The sequence below is a fragment of the Berghia stephanieae genome, chromosome 3 (genome assembly GCF_034508935.2).
Source record: "Berghia stephanieae isolate SIO BIC M18660-M18661 chromosome 3, UCSD_Bste_1.3, whole genome shotgun sequence".
In the NCBI taxonomy this organism is placed as follows: Eukaryota; Metazoa; Mollusca; class Gastropoda; order Nudibranchia; family Aeolidiidae; genus Berghia; species Berghia stephanieae.
In genome coordinates this window covers 81,995,463-82,020,234 of record NC_088362.1, presented here as the reverse complement: position 1 = coordinate 82,020,234, position 24,772 = coordinate 81,995,463, and the positions used below count along the sequence as shown (strand labels likewise).

Genomic DNA, 24,772 nt, shown 5'->3' with positions numbered 1-24,772 from the left:
TTATATTTTGACCCAAAAATCGATTTTTCAGGTGTCGCCCCTCCCCTTAAACTCAGGAATATACATACACATCAAAGAGAACTATTCTACAGCGATTCTAAGACATTTTCAAGTGATAATTCATTCTAAAAAATATGGGTGGAAATAGGCAGCATGAATTGATAAAATCTTTTGTTTAAATTCAGATATTTAAAAAAAATTAATTTGTTTGTTGTTGGATCATAATAATGTTTTGTTTTAATTTTTCTCTTTTTTAAAATCTTTTTACTTTCCACTTTTTGTATTACTAGTGACAACTAAAAGTCAACCATACGATTTTTAATTTGATAAATCTTAGTTTCGTTTTCAACTCTTTGGTTTATTGGTTCCAAATGGCACATTATAACTGCACACAATGTATATGCATCATAACTAACCCAGATTATTTCTTAAATCCATCATTTCATTGGATCCTTCTTATTCCAAAAATAATGATTATTTATGTTAATGGCTACACAAATAAAATGGAAACAGCCGTATAGTTAATATGACTTAAATTATTTGCAACATTCATAGAGCACAACTAACTTAATAATTTAACATGCATTTCTAATATATAATGTAGCAGGGCAAGTGAAATTGTCTTCGACTAGGAATGAAAACTGTTAACATTGAGTCTTTAAAAAGTAATGTACACAAATAAATATTACAGCTTCAAAAAAGAACAAAAAATACTAAACATGATTGGGGGGGTTTTTTAAGGTGTTACATTCATTTTTGTACATCACTTTTTGAAGTCACAGCTTCTAGTAACAACTTAGTATTTACTTTGATCAATGAAGTCTTAGAAAGGATACAGTGAAAGTAAAAGAAGTTTTGTGGTTCATCTTTTAAATATAACAATTATCTGTAGCAACATGAGTATGGTATTGTTTTTTTGTTTTTAAGGGTTTTACGGCGCTTACAACACATTTACGTTATATCAGCGCCAGTAAAAAGGAAGAAAATGGGATAGTCAAATTCTAGAATTACAATTAAAGCACCTAAGAAAAAGTAAGACAAAGGGGAACTGGGAACAAATAGGGATCAGATGTAGATTCCAAGAGCATACCATTAATGTACTTAGTCTAAGATCACCTATTAGTCTCATCTGGACACAAGCACAAGATCCAACAAAGAGGAATACATAGACAAAGAAAGAAAAAAAGTATGATGGAATTTTTTTAAATATTGAAGACATAAAGTTGACCAAGAGAAAGAAAGACGAGGGAACTACTTCAAACAGAAAACATTGTTAAATCTCAAGAGCGACCCATTTATGCTTCGCCTCTGCTCTGTAAAATCAAAAAGTCCCAGCCTAACATTCCCATAGCTTTTAAGTTATCAAAAATTGGGATTTTTTATTTTATTAATTATTTTTTTTCACCTGATAAAAATGACTAATAACTACATTTAAAAGTGAAATAATTTCATTAAAGAGATATTATTACATCTAACACATTTTTTCTTTAAAATTCTGTTTCCCTCTTTAGTAAAAAGCCTAATCAGGGACTTGGCAAAACAAAATAATGTCATTCCCTTGGTCGGAGGGATAGAAACAACAATATCAGTATCAGTTGACCTCCCTACCTACAAGGGAATATCAACAGTTGCCATAGAGTTCATTAACCCTTTACTGATGCAGTTTGTTTTCAATCTATCCGACATCCTCTCCAACCATTTTTACCCCAACAGCAGGAAGAGAAAAGCAATACTAACTTAAGTCGCATTACTGTTACTGCTGTCATGGTAAAAACAGTGAGGTTGTATGACTATAACCTGAAGGATGGTGAAAGAATAATATGATTTATATGAAATTCACTCTCCCTGCTAAAAGGGTTACCAATGCAAGTGCTCATAACATAATTGGCAACAACATAACAGATTACTGCAAAAGACCATCAACTATTTCAAAACAACAAGGCCTATCAAATGTACTGCCATACTCTGAAAATAAAAAGAAAACAACAAATTTTAAACATTTTGGCCAGAAAACTCAACTTTCAAATATCGATCGATTGAAACAAACCATCTTGTCAAAGTCTCTCAAACTTGGGATTTCAAGGGAAGGACAAGTTTTCCAGCCAAAAGTTTTAATTAAGAGTGTAAGGCAATGAAGTCAATTAAATTTTAAAACCAGTTTCAGTTTCCATTTTCATGAAATCTCCTTAAAGAGTTCACAAATATCACAATTTAACTATTTGTTTGTTCAATTTTCAGTAATTTTGGAAGAATGATTTTTAAGTTTCTTTTTTTAAATTTAGTTTTCTGAACTTCTGACATACATTTTATCTTTTACAACCAATCCTTTTTATTATACTGAAAGCAATTCAGATAAAATGTAAGAAAGTAAAGAATGTCTAAATTATACTAATATTGCATGTCTATTTGTCTCAACATGTGGATCATCTCACTCACACAAGCACTCATACATTATGATATACTCACGCATGCTCTCTCTCGATCTCTCTCACTCACAAACACAAACACACACACACACACACACACAAACAAACAATGGCAAAGGGAAGCTATGAAAGTGAGAAATAATTCAATATCAATATACAGCATCAATGTCAGACCAAAACATTATTTTCAACATGACGAAATTGACCAACAAAAAAAACTTGTATTTTTCGTTTTAACCACAAAGTTCAAGTGAAGGAAAAAGATATTATATTTTTCAAGCAATGAAAATGGCTTCAGGCACATAGCTGCTAATTTATAAGAGTAACAAATTTGTTATGCAGCTTCTTAAATAACAGCAATATTTAAAGTCATGATTTTTGGGACAATATAAAAGTATTTCTTCTCATCATTTTCTAGAGAAACAAAAAACATAACCATAATCCTTAATGAGATATATTTCAACTACATTTGAAAGACCACTTCATTGAAATCACGAGGAAAGCAGAACCATTTCATCCTATCGCCTTTGACAAGCGAACTCGTTTGTGGTTTCATTTCTTGCTCCTAAATTAATGACAAAATTGAACGGGGAGAGTTATCTATATAACCGACAAAATTCTCTTACTGCATGGCTCACATCTCTGTCACTTTCAGCACTGAAATGAATACAAGAAAGAAAAAAAATGAATTAATTAAATAACAAAATCACCAACTCTGACTTCTCCACAGGAGTCGAAAATTATTTTTTTTATCAAAGTAACATTTTATTCAATCCTGATTTTTAAAATGCAGTATTAGACAGCATAGCTGGCTAATTTTATAAATAACATAAATCAGACTTGGCAACCAATTACAATCCTTCAGAAAACAATCATCACATTTTAACTAAAATTTATACTGATTTCCCATTTATGAAAAAAATTCATTTACCATTTACTAAATTTGTAGAGATTATCAGACTAGAACAAGAAAGGATAGCCTGTAACTCCCACGCAGCTACCCAGCTCATAATCTAGAGGCAGTCACCACTACTATCAAAACCTTAAACTTTTTGCATTTAGCATATTTCCGTCAGAATTCCTATATTTTATATGTTGGGCTACAACGAAGATCAAAAGTGCATTAAAATAAACAAAAGCATATAGGTTAACCGGTATGATCATCAATCAAAATCATAACGATATACAACAACAAAAACTGCAAAACCTATCTCAATTTATCAAATTAATATATAAAGTGTTGCTATTGGTTCTTGGTTGTATATTTTTACAATTTTTGTGCTTTATATGCATTTATATGTATACATTGTCGCCATAGATTCTCAACTTTGTGTTTATACATTTTCATGCATGCCACATCTGTAAACGAATTTCCATTTTTTTTTTTTTTTTGATGAATAAAGTATATTATTATTATTATTATTATTATTATTATTATTATTATTATTATTATTATTATTATTATTATTATTATTATTATCATTGAATGACAAAAACTAGCAGTTTTTGACAAACCTTGTACAAGATTGCAAAAATTCTGTCATCTGATCTTTGGTGGCAGTTACTGCTCCCCCTGAACTCTGTGTGGGCAAAGATTTCAGTGTGTTTTCCAACCAGCCCGAGAAGGCCTGTAAAATAAAGACAAAAGGGGAATATTTTGCCAATTACTGAGAGATGAAAAGAGAGATTTAGAGGAAAATTGATAGAGAATTCGGGCTGTGCCAAAAGTTAATTATCATAAAAACATTTTAAAAATTGAAAAATAAAAAAAATTACATGAGACAAGAGAATTTTCTACATAAATGTTTAATTTTCCTAATTTCAAAGTATTTCTTATTCATGACATGGTGTGTACATTTATGCAGATGGCTGTTTCCCCTACTTTCTTGTTATTTTTAGAAACTGTTCACTGAACTTGCTATGACAAACTCAATTTATGAATCCTTTTATATAATAAGTACATGACAAAGCAAAAGAAAATTATTGTAACATTGCTTCCATTGTTTTCTTCAAAATAATTGAACCTTTGTGTTTCAGAAAACAAGGTAACAGACCTGCCAACTAACAAAACAATTGTATATTTTATAAAAATAATCCGAATGTGAATAAAAGAAATATGTATAAACCCAAAATGCATGATTCTAAACCTCATTTATATAAATTATCACTTTAAAACAATTTCGAATTGGTGTAGTGTACTTCAGTTCGAACATGTATCCATTTCTGAGTAAAATAATCTCATTTTTTCCACTATCTTTTGATCTAACATTTAACTTTAAAAACCCGAATCTGGAGAAAAAAATACTCTGAAATTGGCCAAATCTGAGCCCCAAAAAATATGTATATATACTGATTAAATGTATAAATGGCTAGTCTGAGGAATTGACCTATAGTCACAGTTTTGACGAATGATGATGATAGTAATGATGATGGTAATGATGATGATGATGATGATGATGATGATGATGATGTTGATGATGATGATCTACTCCATTGTAAAATTCTACCTGTCTGTCAGTGCGTAACAATTCAAACATCACTTCGCTGATGTCAACACACATAAAGGTAGGTAGGCAGAACAAGCAAGCATTCATTAGGGCTACCACCAAAGACTGGCCATGTTCTTCCAACAACTTCTTCACCAATTCAGACCGACTCTGAAAATCCTCTCTATCCTAATAAATGAATAAAAAAACATAAAAATAAACTTTAATGAGTGGGAGGTGGGGTGAGAAGGGGTTAGAAAACAAAAATTCCAATTATTCTTATCCCGAGACAATTACTTCAATAGAGTTTCATATATAAGATACATAAAACTAATTATTCCTAAGAGATAAAAAATTACTTGAATGTAAAAGGGAAAAATAATTTTAGAAGAATCGTTCTTCAAACCTTGTTAAGTTGGCTTTCACATTTTTGAATATTTTCCATAAAATAGTTAAATGAAAATAACCCTTCAGACCAGTTTAAATAGACAGTAGCAATTGTTTGCTACCATTTTAATAGGACACTTCACTAGTCCATTGCAAAGCACTTTTGAGCATATTTAATGGGACCCGCTACCCAAACAGAAAAAATCTCAGTGATAACTCTTTTGAGAGGAAAATAGTCTACAACAGGACTCTTGGTTACAAATAGAAATGTAAATTTAAGGGGTGAGTGACACTGATTGTGGCGGCAAATTTTTTTTATGTAAAAGAAAAAAAATCAAACCTGTTTTTCCCTCATACTCCTTATCAAGTCTGTGAGAAACTTCATGACCGAGGCATTGGCATCTTTGTGGTCTAAAGAACAGGCAGCTATAGCACAACACATCAATGGTTTAGCCATGGCACTTGACAAGAATGGCACTGGTGCTCTCTGAACAAATCTACATTCAAAGGAAGATAATGAGATGAGAGGGGGTGAGATTTAAACAATCTCTAGTCTTCGAACACATTAGGGTTTGTTTTGTACTTCTTTTCATAAAAATATAATTTTATTATTTCTTTTTTTTTTTTTGGTGGGGGGGGGGGGGGATTTTGTGAGTAAATAGCCTTTTCTAAGGACTCAACTATGCGCTATTCAGAGGGGGACTTGAACACTGGGTCTCTCCGTCTGAAGACAAGTGTCATAACACAAGACCACATCTTGATATCGTCCAAATAATATGGAATGACATCACCTCTTGCAAATATTGATTCTAAATTTTTTTAAAGTTAATCCTGTATCTCATTGTAAGACACATGACCAATTTATCTTGCACCTTAACAAAATTGGCAATAACAGTCTATTATAAAACATTTTAGTGGATTTAATTACTCTCATATCTATTTTTTTTTTTTTTACAAAAGACACTTATAAAACTATTACCTCAAACACAATCTAAACATGTCATCAACAGTATCAGGATGACTTCTCAATCCATTGTGCTCTTCAAGAATACGGAAGGTAGGACCACAAAAAGCCTGATGGAAAATCATATAAAAAATTGAATGAGTGAAACATCTTATGATTGTCATAATACAAAAGCATTGTCTCTCATTCTACTCCTAAAATATCAATATCAAAAACAAATCTAAGAATTTAAATAATTGGTATTATTTTTTCTTGTTATGTTGTTTGTTGGGTTTTTTTTTTAGTAGTTTAACAGCACTTGCAACACTTTTAGGTCATTTTGGGTAAAAAGGAAGATGATAGAAAAGCCATAATATTTAAATCTATCAAAAGCGCCAAAGTAAAACTTAAGATAAACTGAGACAGGTTTAAAAGAGATTACACATCTTATCATAAGGGGCGAGGGGGAGTCATCAGAGTAGATAAGAACACATAATGACAATAATTTCCATAGCTTTATGGAACAAAAATTTATTCTCAGTTCTGTTACATGAAAAGGACAGTTACAAATGCTTGCTACCTTCTGAAAAGAATGAATGTTAATATAAGCATTTTCCACTGGAACTAGAACGACACCCAAAAAAAAATCATTAAATACTTGGTGGCCAAAAAAGCTGCAGTTAATAAAAAAACTTTGGACATGTTAGATCACAACATTTCATCACATATTGCAAAAGTATGCAAACAGGATGTGTCATTAATGCCCATGACATTAGAAGATAGACCGAAAATATCAAGGTTTACAACATTCTAAAAAACTATCAACATTTAAAATTGACTACTCACAATTCCAGAACTTTTCAAAGAAGATCAAGCAGATACATATCAAGAAGCTACTGCACATCAAAAATCGAGCAAATATTTTGACATTACCTAAATGTCCCATCCGCGCACAAGCAAAGGATTCCGCTATGAAGGATACACTCAAATGCTGGCATTGTACAATAAATTCAATACTAAAAAAAAATATTACATAACAGAGAGATGATTTCATCTCTCAAAAAAGGATCTACATATGCATTTGACTGCCTTCCTCTCAGCTAAGGATGCCTAACAGGACTTGGAAGACTGAGCAATCTCAATCCAGAATTAAGACATGGAAAATGAAAACAGATACAAGGGGATAGTGTTCACAACAAAAGTGACCTCTCCAAACACGATCCAGACATCAGGTCTGAAGTACAATTACTGTACAAGTATATGGGAATAAATTAAAACAAGGGAGTGGAATATGACCTTCATCCAACTCTCTAACCTAAAATGTGTTAACTATACATTTGTTCCCTTTGCAATGTGTGAACAAAATTTGGCAGTCATGGGCCCTTAGATCTTTCACACCTTCACAATTCAGATACCAAGTCTACTAATAATGCAAATGTTGCTGCTTGAAGCTCGAGGAAATAAACAACAAAAATGAAATGGAATTAAAGCTTCAATCTAATTTACAAAGACAAATTATTTGAACGTTTTGGGTTTCCTCTTTGACAACAAAACACTAAGAAGACACTGTTCAGTCTCGTTCATCATTTTTTGTTGACAAAAGGGAAGCTTCTTTTCCATTGGTTAGTAAGAAGATTTACTGATCACAACTTCCCTCTTATTCCATTACCTGAAGCATATCCAACAGGCCAGGCACACAACCAGACTCTGCCCCATATTCGTCGACCAAAATACTGCCAAGGTAAAGGAAGCAAGAATGTTGGTGGACTTGGTACAAGCTCACCATCTGGGGACAAAATATGAATATATATTTTTTTTCTTCTTCCAATAATATTGTGTATAAACAAATAAAAACAACCAACTTCTTGCAATGTTAATTTTTTTTTAAGTCAACCTGAGTAACGTTTGGATTATTTTTAACATGATGAAAATTATGCTCAGTAAATATCTTTTTGAAAATTAAAACTAGAAAAACTAAGAAAAAATTGTAACTGCTTGTTTCTTAAATAGATTTTGTGATCAAATAAGTAAATTTTATGTCAACAGCAAATATGAACAGCTTTATGGACAAGTGGGCCATAATTGTTCAAAACTCATGTGTTCAGTTTCTCTTGCATTTTAAATAAAGTAATTTAGTTCAACACACAATTTCAATATTATATGTTAAAGCTTGTAATCTTAAGAAATGAATGATCTTTAAATAAAAACGATTGAATATATTTTGAATGACACGCAACTAACTTTGTCAAAATATTTTCATAATGCAGGAACAGCCCACTAGTCCATAAAATGACCATATATTATCATTCTGAGAGAGACTTACCTGAGTGACTAGAGGAGACAACAAATCAGCTGAGCTTTTGCCTAAGCAACGAATGGCAAAGCGAATACATCTACAGCATCGTTCAATGATTCGAACATCTCCTTGGTATTTCTCACAGGCTTTAGATAAAACTGGCCACACCTACAACATAGTGGGAAAATGTTAAAAAAAAAAAAATGTTAACATATAAAGATGCATGTAAATCACATAGGGTATATGTGGCCTACCATCTCCAAATGGTATTATGTCAGCCTGAACCAGATACCAGAAAGTCTAAAATGACTAGTAAATAGGCAATCAAGACAATTTCTCCAAAGATAATTAGTAAAAAATAACAGCAACCTACTAAGATGCGTTCAAGTCAAATCATAAAATACAAATATGAAGGTCATAAACCATCAATAAATTTTCTTTAAAGATTGAAGATGAGGCAATAAATGAAGACATTGCAATAAAAAAAATGGCTTAAAGTTGTGAAAACAAGTTTTAAAAAGTTTACTAAAGGAAAAACCATTCAGGGAAAACTTTATCAATCTCGTGTCAATTTTTTAATAATCTCACACCTATATCCATATCCTCAATGAAGTTCCCCTAATAGACAACAATAATAATAATAATCCTACCTCCATTATAACAGGATGACAAGGATGGACTTGACCATTGGTAATGATGGGATTTGTATTACTGAGGAAATAAACACAAGCATTAATTTTTTTTCTAATTCAAATCATAATTTGCATTATACACATGTATTTGGTGAAGAAGTTGGGTCAATATTGACAATTTATTGATTAAATACATTAAACTTGAGCTTTTGTAAAGCAGAATATCGAGTCTCCAGTGAACAGCAACACTTAACATGTTAGACGAGACATGATGCCTGTGAAGCGATATTACAATTTTTTCAACAGAAACAACACTTTTACTGGCAAATTACTCAAGGACACAACTTTACAGTGTCCAGAGCTGATTCGAACCCAAAGGCAAGTATCATACCACAATACTGCAAAGCCGCCTTAACATAAATATTTTCATCATCTACACTTGTCTATATCAAAAGTGTGCTTAAATTTTTGCAGAGTTGCATGCTTTTATTAACAAGTTTAGAAGCTGAAATTTTGTTTAAAATTATACATTTCGGTACAAAAATGTTTAAGTTAATTTAATCATTAGAAAAGATCACTCATTAATATACGCTTTAGATATTTATTTTTTTTAAAGAGATCAAACCTTTTTTAAAGAGAGGAAGAGATAGATCTACATCATTTAAATTTGAAATGTGAGTTCTATATATGGCATAGACTTTGTTACTTACTTGAAAATGGCTGCTAATCGATCTAACCACTTTGTTGGGTCATTTTGAGCACCTTGTTTAATAGGACCATTTTCTTCACTTAAAAGCTGAAAACGAGAAAATTATATCTCATATACACACATATAAACCACATCAAGATTGAGACATTGGAGTTTAGAGGCATGGATATATGATTTTTCTTAAATCCAATCAAAAATATGACAAGGACAAATTTTTGACAGAGCTCATTCATTTTAAAAGCAATAAAATAGTCTTTGAGTGTATTTGACTCTGGACAAGCAAAGGTGACCAAACATGAGCGTTTGTATAGCCCAATATCCACTAAACATGCCCAAGGCGCTCTACAAGGGGTCCCTTCCAACAGAAACACTTAACATTTAGACAAGAGATAACGCCTGTAAAGTGATACTACAGTTTTGGTTTTTAGGTTTTTGGGTGATTTTTTTCCAAAAGAGGCAATGCTGTTAACGCCAGGTACTCATTTCACATTTCACACCCGAGTACAATAAAATAATGTGAGTTAAGAGTCTTTCCCAAAATATTGGGAGTGACAGATTTACATATCAACTCAGAGAAATGACCTAGGCATTCACTCTAAAAGAAAATGCAGTGACATTATCTTATCTTTAGATATATTTTTTTTCAGTTATCATTTTATAAAATATTTTATTAAAATAATACACAATACATAACTATAAACAAAAAAGTAAATCAATTAATCCAGAAGAAAAAAAAAGTCTGTAAATAATAGAATTAAATGGTAATCAATTAAAATCTAAATGCAACCAACCTTTTCCAATGGCGTAATTTGACAAGCACAGAGATTTCTCATGGCATCAGTAATACTAGAAGATGGTAGTCTGGCAAGAATTGTGGAAGTACCTGCCAAAGAGATAAGGAATATTTTTTTTAATGTTTTTTGATAATGTATTGGTGACAGTCTTATTCACTTTTTCAGATAATTTTTCTCCAACACATGACATGAGATTTTGGCAATTGTTGATCTCAGAAATCAATAAGTTAGGCCATCTTGAAGTATTCTTGTCATCTCGTCATTCTTGATACAGCAACATTTTCTTTTCCAACTTCCCAAAACTGCTTATTTATTGGTACACAGATGTCAGGTTTTTAATTGAACAAGATTATATCTTTAGTTTTGGAAAATAGAAATTCAAAACACTTGTTTGCATTTAGTCCTTGGCCGAGGACAACTGTAAGTTACAAAAACAATATATTCATAATACAAAAGCTTTTTGGAAAACAAAAGATAGGAAGGAAGGAAAGAAGGAAGGAATGGAGGAAAGAAGGAAGGAAAGGAGAACAACATTTCCAATATTTTTTTATTTCTTTTATTTACTGGCATTTCTGGTTTACAAGTTTTCACTGCCGTTGTTAAAATAATTTGGAAAAACTTACCCTTTAATAAACCAATGGCAGCATCTGAGGAGAGATTGAACGTTTCCATGGATTGTACAATATGCATGAGACCACTGAAGTGTTCTGTCATCTGATCTCTGCACTGAGTAGCAATGTTCTGGAGAGAGGTAGCAGCTATGGATGCTAGCTGGGGTTGTTGAAGGCCAGCAAGAAAATACTGCAATGTGGAATCTGTTGAAATAATTTTTTTTTTTTAATGGATAAAATGTAATGATTGTGAATAAAAGTAAATATAATATGCATGTTTCAATTTTTACATTGTTTGCATCAAGATTTGTAAAATCTATAGCTCACATTCCAGCATGATTTTACTTTTAAGGTTACATATGGAAATTGGACAAATGTATATCCAGCTGTCAGGATCAGCAAATTTAAATAAAGTGTATCGCATAAACATAGGTCTCAACTCAAAAGTTTTTAAAAGGAGGACCTTTACCCACAGTGCCGACTGAACAGTTATAACAAATCTCACCCAAGCGAAGTGGAGGAAAAGGCAATAGCGTGGCCATTGCCGAGATAATGGGGATAGCGGAAAATTGAGACCTATGCATAAAGAACAAATGGTAGGGTGGGGGGGGGGGGGGGGGTAAGCAAGGTTTAAAATGTTTAGTTAGACATTAAATTCAACATATATCTGGCTCCAGAACCTTTTTTTAAAAGTCAACACCTATGCAATAGGCCTATATGGGACCAAGCCTGAGATCAAATGAAAAGACCTGAGTATCCTGAACATGCTTCAAATTTACCATCAAATTCGAGTTACTTAACCACTACATTCCTGACCAAGAAAATAGAATTGTTTGCTTTGAGGAGTCGATCACTCCCTGCGGCAAATTTGAAAGTTTTAGATTTAAAGGCTATCTGTAGTGAAACAAAAAAGGAGACTGGTTCAAACAAGTCAGAAAAGTATTCAAAGAATAAATATATCAGTGAGTCTAGTCTAACACCACCCAGATTTAAATATAGGAAACGTGCCGAAAGGATATAGAAGGATAAAAGAGGAAACAAAATAAAACAAACCTAATAGTTGAGGATGATGTTTAATCCACTCAGCAAGTTCCCCTAATAACTGCATACTTGTATACCGAACAGCCAAGTGAGTAGTGGGAGGCATAGATAAAATTGCTTGCACAACCTGAGGAACTATTTCGTTTTCTTGTCTGAAAAAACAAGCAAATAAAAATATTTTATTTCAATTTTTTATAATTAAATTTCATAAAATGTGTCTTTCACTGAACCATTTTTCTATCTTAAACGTCTTGTGAATTATAATATATATTTTTTAATGCCATAAAGTGGAGGCTTTTTATAATTTAGTCTTTTGATTATACAATTTCTCAATAGAAGGAATAATTCATCAAAAGTTTTGATATACAATCTAAGCTTTGACATACTAGCTAATCTCAAATGTTCTTATCATTATAAAAATAAAAGAATGTTATAATGCTACGCAAAAGAGCCTGTTACGGACTTGACAACTATAAACTTACGGTAAAATATTTTTGGCTACAGCAGTCATCGTGAAGAGAGAGGCTTCAGACACTGCCCAAGATTGACATTTTGGAGATTTTAAATGTTCAAACATCTGAGTGAAGAAAAATATACAGAAACATATTATAATTATGAAATGAATTTAAAACACTTTTCGTCTAGAAAATGCAGTAATCTATTTTATGATTTCAATGTGAGTAAAAAAAAATGAAATCAAAAGATTTTGTAAGTCTATTTGATAAATATATCAAAAATAAAATGCAAAAACATGAGGAAATCAGAAATCATAGTGTTCTGATGAAAACAATTTTATGTTACATTACAAATAACGCAATGAAACAATTACTAACCTGAACAAAGCAAGAAGATGAACCGGCTATAAAAACAACATCTTTAATAAGTTCTGAGACACGCACACGGAAATCACCAAAGTCACCAGATTCTTCGGGCACACCTTCCTGTAAAGGATAGGAATTGAAAGGTTTATTCTCTATAATTTTCTTTTTATAACACAATCTCTTAACGCTAATCTGTGATACATCAAAACAATAAATGAAAATTCTAAGAAAAGACAATGAAATTTTGTTAAAGCCAATAAGCAAAACAAAACATCATCCTCTTATCTCATATTCATGTTTTGTTCATCATGCTTTGTTAACAAAGGGGAAACCTGAAACATCCACATCAATTGTCTTTATGAATTAAATTGAAGCTTCTATCCATTTTTTCATTGTTATTCAATGCATAACAATGGTGTTCGAAATAACAATCATTATTGAAAGTTCTATAAAAGAGAGAAAGCTGACCAATTTCAATCCATATTTTAAGATCTTATTTTTTTTCTTACTTACATGATCCTCATCCATCTGGCAGTGCTGACCCAATGACATGATCAGGTTTTGAATGTAAGGACGGAACAAATTTATCATTTCCTCATTATTCCTCTGGTACAAATCCTCAGACAAACGATACCAGAAATTGAATGTGATTTCCCCAACCTGGTTTGAAATTTTTTTTTAATAAAACATTTTAGAGAAAATAAAAATGATAAAAACCATTAAAATCTAACATTTTAAGTCAATGATTTTATTACTTTTTACAGCATTGCCACTTGATCTTGATGACAGCATATACGAAATAAACTTTTCAATTTCTATACAGCATCAATAATGCTGAACTCTTGAAACAAAACTTGATATCAAAGTAATGATTGACACTTTAACATTTTAATCTCTTTTCCTTTTAACAAAATGCACCAAAAATGTGATACATCGTTTCAAAATGGTAATATACTGGTATGTACAAGACGCAGAAAACTTAATTTTATGTCTCTACTATGAAATTTGAGTGATAATAACTTTGATTTATTAAATAGAATCTGTGCCATTTCAAGAACTAACATTTTGTGATTCGAGTGATTTTAAAATGAATTCAATTTTTTGCTTAAATGTCATCCTGACATAATATTGTTTTGAGACGGTTGGTGACAAATAAAGAAAGATAAGAGAATTAATTAAAAAGAAAATGAACAATTAGGTTCCATGACGGCAAAACCAACTGATTAATAAAAGAACTAACAAACCTCATAAAGGTGATGACCCACACACATGAGTAAAAGGTCCAACAACTGAAAAGTTCCAAGTCCCTGGAGATGACAAGAGTATAGAAAAAATATTGAGGCCAATATCACGGTATAATCATCATTTACTATATCATATGGTGCTGGTCAATTCAGCCTTGGTGATTGTAATGAAAAAAACATCATAAATGTTCAAGTAAGACAGAAATTCATACAATAATCATAATCGTTTATTATTATTATTATTATTATTATTATTATTATTATTATTATCATTATTATTATTATCATTATTATTAATATCTTTACTATTATTATTATTATTATTATTATTATTATTATCATTATTATTATTATTATCATCATCATCATCCCCATTAATAAATAATATTATAATTATTATTGTTATTATTATTATTATTATTATTATTATTATTATTATTATTATTATTATTATTATTATTATTATTATCATTATTGCTTTACTCATCCTCGGGTTAAATTGGTTTCTAAAATACATAATAATTAATACACCCACCTGATTCGGAGTTGCAAGCACATTTTCAAACAGAGATTCACTTAGCTCGGTAAAAACACGACAATAATTTATACATCTGAAAGAAAAGAAAAAAATTAAAGAAATTCGAATATTGAATACATATACAAAATCATAAAGCCCACTTCCTTGATTTGATGTCTAATTACTCTATGTGTCAAATATCATGCTATATATAAGCACAGACTGTTATTACTACACATAATGTGGTCCTTCAGAGTCGTAAGGCCCATGGAGCCAGAGTTTATCCTGGTTTCTATAGCATGAAACAGACAATAGCAATTGATTGCAACCCTTGGGAAAGGATGCTAGTTTATCGCAAAGTACTTTCTGCCAGATATAACAGACTCAACTGCCCAATCAATGCTGATTCGACAGGAGGGTAAGAATATTTATTTCACCTGGGACTTATCTATTTAAATACATAGGGTATCAATAAAAACGTCATCATTATTGCAGTGGTTTTGAAATTATGATTAATATATCTGAATCATAAACAAGGCACTCACTTGGTTTTAAATGCAAATTTTTAAATTTTATACAGAGGTTCCAGCAAATTGAGGTTCCAAAATTAAAACTGTTATTTTTCGATCAGCATGGATACAAGTTAACCAGGACTTCTTTATAAATCACCTAAATAATTACAAATTCCATTTCAGTCAACTTTTCTGTTTTCTTTTTTAGTTTAAATATCTAATTGTGTAACAATACAAAGAACAACTGAATGACACTGAAATATATCAAATTTATTTTTAAAATTTTTAAAAACATTTTGTGAATTTCAACATAATAAAACTCCCCAACGTCGACTTGGTGTTTTAGTCTGCTTTACATATTGTACTTCCTAAGTCTTACTTGTCTAATTCTTCTTCCTTGTCTGCCTGCTGGTAGGCTGGTACTAGGGTCATGACACCCTGAAACAATTGTTGGGCTAGATTTTGGTATTGGCCCAGGTTCTGCAAATGGAAAATTGGTTGAATTAAATGAAAGCAAAGAAAAACAATCAAACAAAAAAAAAAAAAGACACCAATGGTGAGGTTTATGACTGCGACCTGGACGATGACCTTGCACATGCACCATACAAAAAAGTTTTTTATTAGTATTCACTTTGTCTTACACAATTCAGGGACACAATCGGTGACAAACGCATTCCAATAATATACTGATGAAGTGGTTCTTCAAAGCCATTAGATCCATGGAACCGGAGTTTAGCCCAGTTTCTATAGCATGCAACGGACAATGCAATTGCCTGCTATCCACTAGTCCATGGCAAAGTACTTTCCACGAGATCTAACAGATCCAGCTACCCAATCACTGCTGGGTGGACAGGGGAGTCAGAAAAAAATCTTGACTGCACCTTGATTCGATCATCGTCCCTTTGAATGAGAAGCGAGTGCTCTACTGAGCTATCGGGACCAAACTAACAATATACTGATTAAATATATTTAAATGGCAGGTCTGTGAATATTAATATAGTAGTTCATTATGTGCCTACATGATATTAAAATCAAAAAGGACAGATTATTGGTAACAACAAGATCTTCATTCGGTTATTTATGACTTACCTCTGAACAATAAAGAGCTGAACAGATACAATCTGCAGCTGCTTCATGAAGAAATGCAGGGCTCTGAGTACTTATCTGTGAATTTAAAAACAAAAAAATTCTTAACATCTTTCACAATTAATTTTTTTTTAAAATATATTTAAGATGATTAAACTTGATGGATGTAGTCCTTCAGATCTGTAAGAGCCAAGAAGTCGGAGTTTATCCCAGTTTCTAAGCATGAATGGACATTAGCAATTGTTTGCTACCCTTTGGATAGGACGCTAGTCTATCACAAAGTACTCAGCTACCTGTTTACTGCTGGATGGACAGGGTGGGGGGGGGGGGGGGGGGGGGGAAGTTGATAAAAAATCTCGACTGCACCCGGGATCGATCTTGGTCCCTTTGCATGTGAGGCAAGTGCTCTACCAACTGGATAGAAACAAATGTAAATTAAAAATAATATTTTTAAATATAAAATTGTTACAGTAAAAATTGAATACAAAAAAAGACAATCCAAATAAATGTGATCCACCATCTCAAAAATGTATTATGTCAATGTTAACTAGATGTCAAATAGTGGTTTGAAATATGAAATTTTATTTTTTTGTTCTTCATATTATATTCATTCTCTACATTTTAACAAGGAAACATTACACTAATATCATATCTCAGTCTATAGTCAATTTCGGAATCAGAATCACAGGGACATTTTTAATGAGTAATTTTTATAATTTTTTCCAAAACGACTTGCTTAAAAAAAAATTTAATCTGAAGGACAAAATCTGAGTTGTCCCCAAATTTCCAATCTGCATGAAAAATTTGATTGACAGAAATATGGAACAGTAAAGAAGGTAGAATTAGGTCGAATAAATTTATTCTTTTCACAACTAATCATTTCTTTAAAATAACATGGACCAATTCCAATTACAAGGGCTATTTGCAAGAAACTACTTACTAAAACTTGGAAGGGAAAATTTAAGAGTTGTGTAGAGAGAATACTCTCTTGGCCAATAGCTCCAACAGCAAACCAACTTCCTAATGCTTTGAAGGTCTTAGCACGCATCCTTTGATCCTTTTCTTCCTCACTTGCATTTGTTGTATTCTATAGACAAAACAACATATTGTGTAATGATATAATCTTTAACAATTATCTCATGAAAATATCAGTTTAAAATCAAAACAGTACTTTTTTTAACCCTTACGTTGCCAGCTATTTTGGGATTGACTACACAGCCTTTGCCAAACTTTTTTTTTACATTTTACAAGAAAATAGGGTAGTTACAGGAAAAACATTGTAATTCTTAAACTACACAAGATAGCATCAAGAAATCTTCATTGAATGCTTATGATTTAGTAATGTTAATGAAAATATATTTTATCATGCAAATGAGGTCGCATGACCTCTGGCCTTATATTTTAGAGAAAGGGGTTATGTCCAGGTCATTTTATTTTCAATGTTGTTTTTCAGACAAGATATTTTGATAAACATCACAATTTTTGTATGAGGATAAGTCATAGAGTTTTATGATGAGTATGAAGTTAAATTTTCATGATTTTACATACATTTTGTGTTGAAAAAAGTAAAGTTGCCCCCCACCCCCCAACCTTCCCCCCTCACACTGCCTCTTGGGGGGGGAAAAAATCAACAAGACTAAAGTCTGTTATATCTACCGTGATTCCTGAGGTGGAATTAGCAAACGGCAATTGCCAGTCGGCAACCTAAACAATATCAGAATCAAATGACTGAGTATCACGCCTCATTATCACCAAAATCAGCCACATCAGTAAATCAAAAATGTCACAACCATTGTCTGAGTCTCTATCATGACTTATGAGATAGCTAAACCACAATTTACCACTGTCAGGTTCATAACCTTCAGAGTCATAGTATTGAATAGCTGATTCTTCACCCAAGTCCATCTTAATGGACTATGCGGCTATGTGGTCTAGTGGTACGACACTCGCTTTCGGATCGGAAGATCCTGGGTTCAATTCTCGCACTCGGCGCATAGTTGAGTCCGTGGAAAAGGCTCTTTACTCACATTCTCTCACCATACTCAGGTGTAAAATGAGTACCTTACCGTTAACAGTGTTGTCTTTGTCCGAAAATTGTAATATCGCCTAACAGGCGTCATGTCCCGTCCTACATGTTAAATGTTGCTGTTGACCAGGGACCCCTTGTAAAGCGCTTTGAGCACATTTAGTGGATATTGCGCTATATAAAGTTCAATTTTAATTTTCTTTTTTTTTTTAATCTTGAGAATTTGTAGATGAGTGTTTGCATTGAATAAAAAGCTTAAAATGAAGCAAATTGCAATAATGTGGGCTTAGAAAAGCTTTCTGGTCAAAGGGAAATAACTCTCTATTTTCATTTTTGACAATTTTCAAAGTTGGCAAATGACCCACACCATGTCAGATTCGACATGTGTCAAAATTGCCAATGCATGAATTAAAAATCTTGATGTGTTCAAAGCGCTTTACAAGGGGTCAAGTCTCGTTCTACATGTTACGTGTTGCTATTGGTCAAGGACCCTTTGTAAAGCACTTTTGAGCATGTTCAGTGGTTATTGCACTAAATTAAAGCTCACGTTTTTAAAAAAAATAGAAGTAGTAGTAGTGGTAGTAATAGTATCATATGGCCACAACTCCAATTTCAATTTGTTATAAAAAATTCAGAGAGGATATAATGCTAAAAGAAATGATAAACCAATAAAAAATAATTAATAAACAAATAAATAAATATATATATATAAATAGACAGATAAACAAATCTTTAAAAACCTGAAACTTTAGACTCAAGAGAAGACATCTTTTACTTATGTTCAAAAAATAAAGTGTAGACTTACTACATGAATCAATAATTGTATAACTGTAGGACTGGCTTTCACTAGTTCATCTGTAATCTCATCTCTTCTATTGGCACCAAGACGAAGAGATCGACTGTTTATCTGCGGTAACAATATTGATCTTTTAAAAAATAATAATTTTAAAAATGAATAAAAAATATAAGATCATTGATAGATAAACATTGATGGGTGAGATTCTTTCCTTTAGTGAATTTAATAATGTAGTATGGACATCTATATAACACACATACTCCTTTGTACTTAACATATGCTTTAGAATTTTTTTTTTAATTTTTAAACATTGGTAAGACAGGTATGTTTTTGAGGACATTTAAACGATTGAAGAGATATTAACCCTCCTCTGATATGCTCTTTGTATGATGATGCACACATCAGGTGTCAAAATAGATCCTATTTCTCGTCTTCTTTTTTAAAATGGGAGATCATTAATTTGGTGAATCATTGGACAAACAAAATTTTAGAAATGACGCCTTCCGCCATGGCATCATTAGATACCGTTGCCTAGGTGATTCCAGGAAGGAATATAGATAATCAATCAAACAAGATGTCTGATGTCAACAGGAATCACCCATGTTGTCCAACGTGAGCAAATTGGGGGAATAATCCTGCCCAAGGAAAAAAATGAAAGTGCTGGAAGCAGGGCTCGTGGGACCTTCCGGGTTACAGTGAAATACCTTAACCATCCGGCACCTCACAGACCCCCCGCCCCCCCACACCATATAAAAATATAAAGTTATTATTTACTACTAAAATTACCTCTTCAGGCAAAACTGTAAGAAGTTCTAGCAAAAATCCAAGATGATCTTTACTGAACCTGAAACAACAAATTAATAACAAATAACACTTAAATGATATCACTAAGGATTTGCATCCAAAAATATTCATTGTATGTAATAGATTTCATTTGAGGACATACTTTTTTAAAACCATCAAAAAATCTATAGAGTTAGGCAATTCATTGATCCTCAATAATTATAAGGTAAATTAAGTAGATTAACTTGTGGAGCTATTAGCTGACAACTAGTCCCCGTTAAGAATTATCCAAACAAGCTGACTTCAAAATTATTTTCCTGTCTATTTAATGTTCAAAAAGCACACTCAAACAATTCTACTTTCACAACCTGAGAGCAAAAGTATAAACATAAACAGTAGTATCCAAAAGAGTCACATTCATCACCACCTTTCCAAAAGGTCATCTAAATGCTGAATTTTATTCTTCAAAATTAACTGACTGATTTAGTAGTACTGTCAATGTGTATATCTAAGGGGAAAAAAAAAAAAAGGTGGGGGGGGGGGGTTATGGTACGTTCTTGATATTCTGCAGTTTACCTTGTGTTACAAGATTGCAAATCACATATATGATCGTGTCTCCCTGTTCATGTTTTTATGAGAGTCAACATCAGTCAGTTCTGATATTTATATTGAGGTGCCAAGAAAGGCAATGAAAATCAATAGCACAATTTGTGTTGGCACATTTTTCATGCACAGAAAATGTGTAAACTAATCAATGGCATTAAAACCTTGCCAAGAGACCATGCTGATGAGTCAAAAAAAAAATCATCGCTTTACAGTATTTGATGCATCAAGGAGAAAAGGGCCGAACACCTAATTTCGCATGCTTCACAACAACCGGATACTTAGTCAAAACTACTGAACCATAGACTTAATAACTTACTTTTCAATTAGGTCAAGCACTGCTGATTTCCAAGATGCCATCTGAAGTGCAAGGTCCACAAGGGCCAGTGATAGCTATGATAGGAGTTGGGTTTTTTTTTTAAAGAACCAAAAGAAAGTTAAAGAAATTGTATTGTCTCCAAGATGGCACATGGCATGGCAATCAATGTTAAAGACAAACCTTATTGTTACAAAATAGTTAGCGCTTTACCAGAATGTGGATAAAATGCATAGTCCTAATCATGGGAAACCTTTCTAGTCTTCAAAAATTAACATTATTATTATTATAATGGCCTACCTAAATGGTAATTTGAAGCAATTCTTAACATCCATTTAAGAGAGCAGAAAAAGAAAATAACTTCGGCTCTAAAAAGTAAGTTGCAAGTAGACAGACTATTACTGCATCGAATGTAGAAAATTTAAGCTAATTATATGATAGACACAAATCAATTAACCATTAAAATTGTAAGCCCATTTGAACTGACAAATAATGAATTACTTGTAATTGTAAGCTTTACATCTTGTTTGAGCATTTAAGCATTTATAAAGTGCAATATCCACTAAACGTGCTTAGAGCGCTTTACAAGGGGTCGCTTAACATGTAAAATGAGACATGGCACCTGTTAGGCCATATTACATTTTTGTCCAACAAGGGAAACGCTGTTAACGACAAGGTTATCATTTTACACCCGAGTATGGTACGTTAATGTGAGTAAAAGACCTTTTCCAAAGACTCAACTAAGCACTGTTCAGAGCAAAGGTGATTGTCATACTAAAAGATCATGTAGCCAAACACCTGTCTCCTTCAGTTATCGTACACCCACTTACCTGAGTTACAATGGCAATCGGTGTTCCTGTCGTAATTTTAGATGCATGATCCAATAAAGAATCTCTCAGAGACTGAAAACATTAAAGATTAAAGAAAAATTTCTTTAACTCATTTTCTTTTCACACAGAAATACCAACAATATCAATAATTTATACGACAGATTTCATCTTAATCTTAATATGTCTTTTTCTTTTAAATCAAAACTGCAGTCATTATGCCTTGGACAAAACATTTCACAATTATCATGAACTCTGAACTCCATAAGACAAGTGTAAGCAACATAATATATTTACAAATGTATCATAGTTTGTAAGAGAAAAAAAAATATGATTTTCAAAAAAATCAAAATTTTCTTTTATATTTTATGGGGAAAAATGTTTCATGCATATTGTCACAAAATGGTGCGAAAGATTTTTCAGGACTTACTTGATGAGAATCAACTGGCAACTCATGAAATGCATACTGTATCTGAAAACAATAATTTAAAAAACATTATTTAAACAACAATAAAAGAGATTTTGTTGTTGGTGAGTCTCCTTTTCTTCCATTTCATTTTTTCCACATCTTTAGTAAGAATTCATAATCTTATCTATAATCAATGTCATGAGCCATGAAATCTCATTGCACTTAAAGTTAAGGAAACCGTTAATGCAATGAATTTTCAGTTTTTGTGTTTTGCATTATTGTAATTAAGGTAAATGTAATGTTTTACATACAATGCTATTACTATCCTGGGACTTGATTGATAATGACAATATTTTTTTAATACAATCACGTTCAATCATAGATTCAAACCTTGCCAGCTGCATTCTATTTTATTGAGTGTTGAAGCAAGGGCTTCATTGAATTATAGCAGCATGTGTATGTTAAAAACAATACCCAAATATTATCTTATTGTGAATAAATATCATATCTCATCATCTCTGTTCATGTCTGGGAGCATCGCAATAATGAGAGCTAACATCAACAAAAGAAGTTCTAGAGAGGCAAATAGTCAAAGTGATGCATGGAATCATTATAACAAATATTTACCTTTGTTCGCATTGTTTGGGCTGCAAAGTAACATGATTCCAAACTCTGATTCAAACGTAGCAATTGATCTGCTATCTGCCATGCATAAACCTGGAATGGGAAATATGAAATTCATTACACGAATATGATATAAACACTGTAGTTTCTTTAGTTTGTGAAGGTATATTTTATCTTATACAATAAGATGAAGTGTGTTTTTTTTATTTGTAAGAGGCTTTTTAAAATTTTATTTTTTTTTCATCATTCGAATTTCCATCATATTCTGTTAGTCGTTTGATTACAGGGAAACCTGAAATGCAAATTATCTGTTGTATAATGGTGAATTTTTTAAAAGTCTGCTCTGAAAATGGGAGTTTTCCTAAAATGGGTCACGGTCATGGTCAAAGACATTGACTGGAAGGGTGAGCAGTTATTTTTCATATCTCATTTACTTCAGCCAGAAGATATAAATTTGTAAAGGGAAAAGTAAAATACTAATACAGTTCACTCAGCTTAATCGCACATCAGTTAATCACACATTTCGCTTATACGCTACATATTCCCGACAAACTTAATTTTTTCTATATAATCGCTCCGCTAAATCGCACACCATCTCCACTTAATCGCTACACCTGCGGGTGGAGTGACAACCAACAGCCATATGAAATCAACGATGATGTTCCCATTCCACACAATTTTTTTGGCCAAAGCATTCGATCAATTCATTACAGTGATGAACTGACATTTCAGGAACTATTGGGCTCTGTCAGCCACACAAAAAACAACGCCTGGATATGAAGATGAAGATGATTCATCGGAATGTGACAAACCACCCCTGACGAACACTAAAAAACTTGACATGGTGGACAAACTACGCCACTAAATCCAAGAAGAACGCTTGACAGATGATAAACATTGGTGGGATTGGAGACAAGGGTTTCTAAACAGTTTGCACAGAAAGAAAGCAATCAACACTTCATGATTACTGTTCTTACAAACAATAATGTCACATTTTGTTGTCGATAAAACATAAAAGAGAAAAAAAGAAGAAAAAAAACAAAAGCAAAACAAATAACCAAAAACACAGAAGTAGAAGGCTTCCGAAAGCTCCTCGGTCTAGCATCTCTTTCAACTATCAATTATATTTTCTTAACCGTTGATCTTTTGTCAGGTGTTTATTTATTCAATTTGTCAATATTTAATAGCATTTTAAAAACTCCAGAACAAACCTTGATAGATTAGTGAAAGTTTAAAATTTCATAATTTGACCATTGTTTAATGAAAGTGGTGAAAGGCAGTGCAGGGTTTTTTCTACTATTAGCGTTAGCTCGAGGTCGGAGGATTTATTTCTATTAGGGTTAGTTAAACTTAAAGGGACTAGATTTCATTTTATTTTTTTAGGGTTAGTTGAGGTATTATTTGGGTTATTTCCCTTAGCACGAGGAGCTTTCCGAAGGCCTCCCCAACAGTACAGACATCAGCAGATGACAATAAAAGTAAAAGGAATCGACTGAAACATCACTAATGATGCCCATAAAAGAGGCTGAAACTCATACAAAAATCAGTGGCATTCAGTACGGGTCTGTAATAATTTATCATTTGTGAGAATAAAGTGGAATGAGTTGTTGATGAATAAGATTGAGAAACGTACCGATTTCTGTAATTCTCCTAACCATACAGATGCCCTTTCCTTCCCATTGACGTCTGGATTTTTGTACAGCGCCAGAAGTGCTTGCTGCACTGTCTCAAGTGATGGTTCTTCATCCATTTATTGATTCATTTAATACTTTCCGGACGATACAAAAAAAAAACTTTCAAAAAAAAAAAAGTTGTGACTATCTCAACAATAATTGAACAGCAGAACAGTACAGTGTAGTGAAGAATAAACAGCGGAAGTGTGG

The 24,772-nt window shown here is 32.3% G+C and overlaps 1 protein-coding gene across 1 annotated transcript; it reads right to left on the bottom strand.

Annotated features, from left to right (window-relative positions):
• Positions 1–275: 275 nt before the first annotated feature.
• LOC144968610 (transportin-3-like) lies at positions 276–24,772 on the bottom strand. Its single transcript, XM_078907116.1, has 27 exons — positions 24,523–24,772; positions 22,893–22,982; positions 22,287–22,328; positions 21,860–21,931; positions 21,033–21,106; positions 20,114–20,171; positions 19,337–19,438; positions 17,446–17,592; positions 16,509–16,583; positions 15,799–15,899; positions 14,926–15,001; positions 14,391–14,453; positions 13,660–13,806; positions 13,159–13,266; positions 12,808–12,902; positions 12,338–12,477; positions 11,297–11,488; positions 10,671–10,762; positions 9,881–9,966; positions 9,189–9,249; positions 8,566–8,706; positions 7,912–8,028; positions 6,279–6,373; positions 5,640–5,796; positions 4,934–5,101; positions 3,942–4,054; positions 276–3,083 (listed from the first exon to the last, which is right to left on the bottom strand). Exons 1-27 carry the CDS (start codon positions 24,637–24,639, stop codon positions 3,023–3,025), a joined length of 2,790 nt encoding a protein of 929 aa, XP_078763242.1. The 5' UTR covers positions 24,640–24,772; the 3' UTR covers positions 276–3,022.

Coding starts and splice junctions, on each gene's coding strand:
- LOC144968610 (XM_078907116.1), bottom strand. CDS start 24,639: ATGGATGAAGAACCATCACTTGAGACAGTGCAGCAAGCACTTCTGGCG. Junction 22,329..22,892: donor CCCAAACAATGCGAACAAAG/GTAAATATTTGT, acceptor TATTGTTTTCAG/ATACAGTATGCATTTCATGA. Junction 19,439..20,113: donor TTACAGTTTTGCCTGAAGAG/GTAATTTTAGTA, acceptor TTGTTACCGCAG/ATAAACAGTCGATCTCTTCG.